Below are 8044 nucleotides of genomic sequence, written 5' to 3' on the forward strand. Positions count from 1 at the left end.
CTGCAGAATGGCACGCAGATTTGCAGTGTTACGAATTTCGTCACGTACTTGTCAATGGCATTAAGGGGTTTCAGAGTTCTGCGTCGTGCATCAACACTAGTGAACAAATAGTTACTGCAATGTCGATTGTAACAGGAGGTCGGCACCGACTGGGCAGAAATGGACAGGGTTGAGCAGTGACGGGAAGGCGCATAATGAAGTGCGTCTCCTTTTGGGATGATAGAAGTGACTAATGAATAGTTGGAGTGCATTTAAACAACTAATTTTTATGAGTACTCAAATTCTGACATCCACTTGACCTATTGGCCAATCTGCAGGTGGTCCGCTTGATTACTCCGTTGGTTATTTGATCGAAAACTGCTGTCTACCAGCTGACAAGCAAATGGCGCAAAAATTCTTCCTTAGAAGCGCGTGCACTGAACTGATACCTGTCATCGGAAAAGGAGGCGTCCCAGAGAAGGGAGTCGACGAGCAGACGAAAGGAATAGGAGGAATACAGGTGTTAAGAAAGGAATGCCATCGATCATTACATGCACGTTCCCTGATACACACATCTATCAACTCATAGGCATGATTCGCGATGCCACAGAAAGTCATTCGAGAGGCAAAAGTTAACAAGTAGTTGCTGTTTCAAGTAGCCCTGGTACACATTTCATTTAACTGTAGACCCGTAACAATCACAGTCACATCCACATCCGTCTCCACCCACTCCCGCTCCTGCCGCACCCACACCCACATTACCACCGACATACCTCCCCTACACGGAACCACAGCCACAGTTGTAGCAAGAGTGAGAGCCAGAATGAGGAAGAACTTGCGTCGTCTTGGCCATGATGAAATTCCAAGAGCTCTAAGGAGTGGCGGTGCCATTATCAGTTGATAACTAGGAGTTTAAAAGTGGTAAATCAGTTGGCCTCTATAAATTATCTGATTTCACCATTTCCTTCTGCATGCTTTCCATAATCTTGTCTGGAAGAAGAAAATTTTTTCTTTTTCCCACAAATTTGCCTAAATATGACAATTCAAAACCCGCAAAATGGCGTCAGTTCCCAAAGTAAATCAACAAAAAGGATTTGCTATCTCTCTCTCTTTTTATCTGCTACTCCAGCTTCTTTGTCCAACAGGAAAGTCGTATGACAATGTTGGAAGGGGTCCCAAGAGGGGACAGATCATGGCGGCTAATTTGGGGTATGAATGGTGGAGGAGAGCCGGGTCTAATGCATTCACAACCCTGCCAAGCCCACGGACACATATCTCTCTATTTATAAATGCAGTAATGTAGTTTCCTTTAATTTCTTTCTGTGGATCATCCAAATGTGATTAACAAAATGTTAACAAGTCATCCCATGCTCAAACCAGGTGTCGTATTACAACATTTCATGAAGATCGTCGAAGTGGAATAAGTTTTAAGCTCCTTCCTCTTTACTTATGAAAACTGGTAGCCGTAAGACGCATTCTACCTAGCCTCCATGCCACAGATGTGTAAAATGTTTTTTTTTCTATCAATTTGAAGCTAGTCTGCCATTACACCGAATCATGTACAGCGGGCGGATTGATTGCTTTTAAAGCAGTAGAGGAGATTTGGGATGCTTCCTTGGATAGCTTCAATCCTTAGCGTTTGAAAAGGCGTTTGAATCGACTAACGTAATTCCTAACAACCAGTGCCACATTAAAATTGAGAAGTAGTTATGACATTTGTAGATAGATTTCTCTCTTGGGTACCAATACCATGCCCATCGAAATGCAGCCCTTTATGCCGTACTTTGTTACTTGAAGGGCAAACCTGACAATGCTACTCATAAACTGGTGATTTATATGGTGTCAACAAATTACTACTTAAAAGATTTACCTACAGAGCATACGAAATTTAGCTAAAATTACTTCCGAATCTATGTACAAGCTGCTTTATTTGATAAAAACTTGCAGAAAAATATCCATTTGGCCAATCCGCCTGGTACTTAACAGTAAGGGGTGAGATTTTATTAATTAATTTAAACAAGAAACGGTCCCAAAACTTGATGCTTATCAATGAACAGGAGATAATTTGCTTGAATCCTGCAATCTGATTGGTTTACACATGAATTTCTCATTGGTTTCTCACCCACCCAATCAATTTAGAGATTTCGATTTTTTGGCTTACCGATAATTAAAATAACGACAAAAACAACCTAAGTGTGAACTAACCTTTCAACTTCAAATCACACGAGGAGTCACTATTTACAGCCAGGAGTGTCGATACAGATCCGAAAGGTTCAGAGCCTCCTCGATCCCACTGATATTGATGATGATGCTTGTCGATGATGTCAAATGGCGTTTCTACTGGCAGTATTTGTATCTATTGTCCGCTACCCTCTCAAATGTGCTGACTCACACCGACCCACTCCAGGATCGCCTTTGTCTTCTACTTTTCGTCGTCTTCCCGAAGACTCTTGTCCTCGAAATGCTCTTCCCTTGAAGACCCACCTCTATAACTGGCCCCAACAACACCAGAACACGTGCGTGGGTGTCTGTGTGTCTGTATGTATATGTGTGTATGGATGCGTGCTACTCCACCAGCCAATCACGAGGCGATATACAGCAGTGTTGCGCGCTATCGATTCGACGCTACCTTTGGAGACACATGCGCACAGACCTTCTTAAACCAATCAGGTGCGGGTCTGGTGCGTGGGTGACTGGGAGCGATGGGGGTGGGAAAATTTGGCGTCTGATGGAGATTCTTGAGTGATACCTAAAACAATGTTTGGGGTTTTTGTAGGTTATTGTTTACTGTCTTGCGACTTTTACGGTATGTCAATTGCCTGTCTTAACCCGGTCCCTACTAGTGTCACAAAGCCGGAAATCGAGGAGATATACCCACCAACTTGTGCAATAAGGGTTTATTTTCTTTTTTATTACCGGCGCAACTCTAAGTGGAGGAATTTATGTTCCTTATAATAGATGATACTCCACTGGAACACTGCTAATCCACCGAACTGTTGTAAGTTGAAGGCGTTTATAAACCGACAAGTTACTGTTTAGGTACATCAGCCTGGCAGTCTCCCCTTCATAGCTTACAGTGTTAAAACCGTCCAACCTAATCTACTCCACGATCCTCAATTTATACTAATTCCTAAGCTCTCATTCTGCAGCCTTTTTAGAGATAAAAAGATTCATTCCATCTTTTATTTTGTCTACTTTACTTCACATATGATCATGTGATTTGTTAAAGACAGGAAAAGGAAACATTCAGTTTGCGGGGAAATATGGTAAATTGCGGTGAGATAGTAGTTCTCTTTACTGCTAAAGGAGGGAAAGCTCTTCTTCCAAAAAGGACTGTCTTCTTCTCTATCAACCCATCGTCGAGTTGTCTCTGAATGCATCAAGACAAGAAATACACAGGGCATCCATGGTCTTGAGGGAGTGAGTTGACGATGCATTCCGTGGTAGCGTACTCCACCTTCTTCACATGTCTGCAATCAGCACTACCTGTCGATCCCACAGCTTTGGATTGTGCGGAGCAGACAGACTGGGATTGCATCGACAATGAAGGGCACGAGATACTAAAAAAACGAGGGGAATATTAGAGACCGCCCCACTGAGGGATTGACGCAGCTAAACAACTGCATACCTACAGCTCACATCAAATTTGGTGGATGTATTAGAAGGAGCTATTTCATTGGTTAGTGAAAAAAAAAAACCAATAGAGGCAAAATTTGAATACTTATAAGGAAAATTATTTCATTTTGACATTTTTTGTGGAAAATTTATAAAGAAATTCGTTAACGTTGGTTAATAAAGGGCATTCAGATCATTTAAAATGAATCTGGTCGACATTGTTTGCACACGCTATATTTGACAGTTGCATCAGCGTAGATTCCAATCACAAATACCTGCCAATTTATTTTATGGTAAAAGTTCATGAGGTTTATGACACAACATGGGTAAAATTACCTGTCAAAACACAAGAGATAGTATTTTTGTTTATGTACCAAGCGACAAAAGCGTGAATGCGTCCGTCTGTCAACTACTTGACTTCAATCTTTCTAATTTTTACTGTCTTCGCCTATTTTGAAGGGTTATAAATCAGCTGTGAAGCTACAAGCGCCTCTCGATATAGCCGACGCAGTAGTGGCTCTTACCATCCATCCGAAAGTCCACAAGAAAGTTTACCACGGCTGCTGGAAGAAAGTCTTCCACAGAGCTTTTAGTAGGCTTATATACAGGACAAATCTTAACCGCAAAGGCAGTGTTGTTCAGACAAAAGGTGCTTTTTGCCGACCGAGTGATTTGTGATGGGAAAAGGCTTTTTTGGGTTATGAATTTTACTAGATGAACCAACTAATCATTTCTCGGTCTCTGAAAACAATCATTTTACTACCCGCCGCTTAACCTAAATAAGCGAACCACCTCATTTCAGCAGGACTGTGGGATTGTAAAGGGTCCATTTCTCAGGGCAGTGAATGGCATGCAGTTACTAAAAAGAACATTTAGGGAGGTAAACAATGATATACTGGTTTGCAGGAGCCATTTCTCATCACAAATTAGTCAGTCTATCAATCTAGAAAGCAGGAAAGGAGAAAAAGTTGCTAGTTCTTAAAGCTTGTAGTTCGTCATCTATAGGCAGTACTTGGAAAGACAGCTCTTACAAGATTCTGTGAGTTGATGTAAATGCCATCAGACGTTTTATACGCCAGCGTACACCATGTCTACTCAAGATGCCCTGCAAAAGATATTATGAGAAACACCGCTTGATTTGCCAAGTACACAAGCTTGAACGACACCTCCATCAAGTTCTAACCGGCCTTTCTAGATATGAAGGTCTGCTGAAAATTGGATTTGGCCTAGCCGACCCATTCAGGAGCATCTCCTGGATGGATGCTTAGCTCTTTATAACTGCCATACGTAGACATTTTTACGTGTTTCACGAGTCTCCACAAGCACGAAGAAACTGTTCCAGGCAGATATACAAAAAGTGTGCAAAAAATTTCCCGTAGCGGTTAAGCTAAGGGATAGTAGATCCAGTTCGAACAACAAAGAGGAGTGCCCTCAAATTACCGTTAAGTTCACTCAGACGTCTAGGCGGGTAGTTACTTGCCTAGTCTACGAGTCTTACAAACTGCATTCTACTGGAAAATCTTATTTCAGTTGTCATCTTTAAATTCATTTTCATGACCCTTGCGGGAATCGGCAGTGGGTAGTAGGATAGAAAAAGAGCACTCTTACGAATGGAAGGAGGTGTGTGGACACAAAACTGGCTGATTTCCCAAATGCTACCTGATCCGCTAGTGTTGACTGTTTCTAAGGCTAAGTGCACCCAACAACTGCAGTTTGGTCCTGTCTGCCTTACGACCTAAATTTGACTCGATCCCAAAGCTGGCGAAGGTCACAAGGCATAATTATCAGATGAGATCTGCCTGCTCGATGCAACATGAGTATTAAGGTGCATGACCTTCGATCCTTTCAAACACATTATGAAGGCTTTAACACCGACCTCTGCGAGTAGGCTGGAGTTACAGCTCGAGGCCTTCACCTGTTTTCAATACTGACCGATGAAGGGGAGAGAGAAGAGACAAAAATGACGAATCAGATGGTCATGAAAGATTTTACTTCAATGATCAGCTGTAAAAAATGTCGAAGATGTTCGTCGGGCTATCCACACCTAAAATTTTGCTTTTGTTGGCAATTTTTCAATTTCTCCGAACCCTCCTATCGTGAATTGTGTGGCTAACACCTGAGGCAGAGTCGCTTCCAAATTTCCAGGTGAATACACCTGGTGGATGTTTAATAAGGCCTCTCCTCCTCTTTAGCCCTCACGCCTAGTCTAAAGACATTTCCCGCCACATTTTGTATAGAATGCTTGTGGAAAATGTGATTCCTCGTATTGAAATGCAGGACCCAATTCAATCTGTGTGTCCAATGCATTTAAAAGTATATATATCACCTAAAGAAGGCCTCCTAAAAGCGATTTTGAAGGATAAATTATGTGGCACTTTCAACAGGTTACTACAACCGGAGTGAAGAAGGCCTAAGGTACTTTAAAGCCTACGTGGTTACGCAGAACATTTAAACAAGCTGCGTCCCTGGCAAGCCCTCCTAACAAATTAGCTAAGATTGGCCTAAACTTAGAATGCTTTACAGATCTAATATGACAAAGATTGTCAGTGGTTACGTAAATCTATTCAATCTACTATTCAAACGCCAAACTATCAGGCTACCCTCTGCTACTATAGGAAATATCCTCATCTCTTTTACTGCCTCAGGAGCAACAAATATGCTTGTCCTACACAGTTCGGTGTAATTGCAGGCTAGAGCAAAAATTGACAAAGAAAACCTACCACACGTCCGCAGTATGGAGGTCGGGGCTAATAAGAGGTGTGTCACATATAAGTGACATTGCTTAAAAGTGTTACAGGCAGCAGTCTTCATGTATCACAGCTAAAAAGCCAAAAGCTTACCCCATTTTAACAATCCTCGTGATCTCTTATATCACTACATTAGGCAAATTTGGTAATGTTCCTCTAACAAGCTACCGCGGGCATTTCACCAGAAGCATGGTTTACCACTTTGCTGGCCGAAGAAAAGTAAAGTTCTCATGTCATGCCTTTAAAATATGATGGTTCATTGGCACTTTGCCTGTTACATTTAAACGATTTATGGAAAAGGAACGTGGGAACTGGAATGGCGCTTCTACGAAGGGGGAGGGGAGATATGTACCCATAACCATGGCAGTGTTGTGGATGGGTGAGTCCCAATTCGCCTAAACCATCCATATTCCAAATCGACAGCCATAATGTGCCGCAACTCGGGGCCTCTTTCCGCATTGCTACATCACTCTTTTCTCAATCGAAAAGACTTGAGAAGCCGAAGGGTTAAGAGGAAGAGAGGAAGTTAGAGTAAGTCCCCTCTGCAGGTTTATCTCGGATAATGGCGCCCCAAAGTAAATTCCATGCTAACATGTTTGGATGATTAGACCACGAGCGAAAGTCCACCACTCCACCAAAATTTTTCTTAATGTTAGGGACAAAGGTGAACTTTCCTTTCCAGCTGAAATTCGGAACAGTATATCCCACGCAATGATTGAAGCGGATGATTTACAGAGGCCAAATAAAAGGTCAACTTTTGTCGTCCCTGTCCAATGCAATGCGGCTCTGCATTCTGCATCCTGCCTTCAGGGTTAACAGTTTTTAATTGTCAATTGTCGACAGCACCGCCACTTCCAGAGCCAATGCAATTCCAGGAGAGTCGAGAGGACGAATTTTTTTTCCTGCTCTCGATTTGACTAGCTGTGGGCTTGAATTCAAGTGTGCTGAGGAGGTGGTGGCGTTGTGTGGGTGTTCGTGGAGGGTTGGAAGCGGGATCAGGTTGGGCTTAATGTAGATGTAAGTGCAGACACAAAAATTATCTAATGGCAAAAAAACAATCATTTGTCTGCTTCTGCCTCTCTTGTGGCACCACGAATCTTGCCAATGAGATGCGTTTTAGTTCATGCGTAGGTGAGGTTTAAGGAAAGAGAAAATAATGGAATTGTATTTCCTTCCCTCTTTTAATTTTTTGTTTTTACTTTTTCTTTGCTTTATTCTCATTCCTTCCTTTCGCCTCTTGATCAATTCTAAACTCTATGGTGCTACATCTACCAGAGACAGCTATCAGTCCACTGCACACGCTTTGCAGTAAGACTTGTTTAGCATTGGCCTCTCAGCTGGTATTCAGCAGATTTCGGTCAACGTAGAGGCTGGCGAATTTGTCAGCCTGATATCAAAATTTAAGGAAAATCATTAAAGATGGAGTGTAAATGTACTCCAACTACCCATTTAGCGTGGCTGATTTCTTGAGAAGTGACTCTCAATTCTTGAATGTATTTTAATGCCAATGCCAAATTCGCTCAATTTTTGTCCGATTCTACCCAATGGGTGCTGACATTCTATTACAGCTGGCAATATGGTTGCTAATTGTGGACATATGTTAATATCCCATGCAGATGCCCCCAAACCCCTCATGACAATACCAAGCGCGAGAAGTACGCGACAGTTCACATACCAATGCAAATATTCGTGCCGTTACACAA

The 8044-nt window shown here is 42.2% G+C and overlaps 2 protein-coding genes across 2 annotated transcripts; both read right to left on the reverse strand. All coding sequences in view use genetic code 11, as the record gives it.

Moving 5' to 3' along the window:
* Positions 1–70: 70 nt before the first annotated feature.
* EGR_06579 (hypothetical protein) lies at positions 71–870 on the reverse strand (the record flags this gene model as incomplete). Its single annotated transcript, XM_024495828.1, has 2 exons — positions 71–208; positions 682–870. 2 exons carry the CDS (start codon positions 868–870, stop codon positions 71–73), a joined length of 327 nt encoding a protein of 108 aa, XP_024349788.1.
* Positions 871–923: 53 nt separating this feature from the next.
* Positions 924–5149, reverse strand: EGR_06580 (hypothetical protein; the record flags this gene model as incomplete). Its single annotated transcript, XM_024495829.1, has 4 exons — positions 924–1008; positions 1850–1903; positions 3608–3699; positions 5093–5149. 4 exons carry the CDS (start codon positions 5147–5149, stop codon positions 924–926), a joined length of 288 nt encoding a protein of 95 aa, XP_024349789.1.
* Between the last annotated feature and the right edge of the window lie 2895 nt (positions 5150–8044).

Source organism: Echinococcus granulosus (genome assembly GCF_000524195.1).
Source record: "Echinococcus granulosus chromosome Unknown EG_S00059, whole genome shotgun sequence".
NCBI lineage: Eukaryota > Metazoa > Platyhelminthes > Cestoda > Cyclophyllidea > Taeniidae > Echinococcus > Echinococcus granulosus.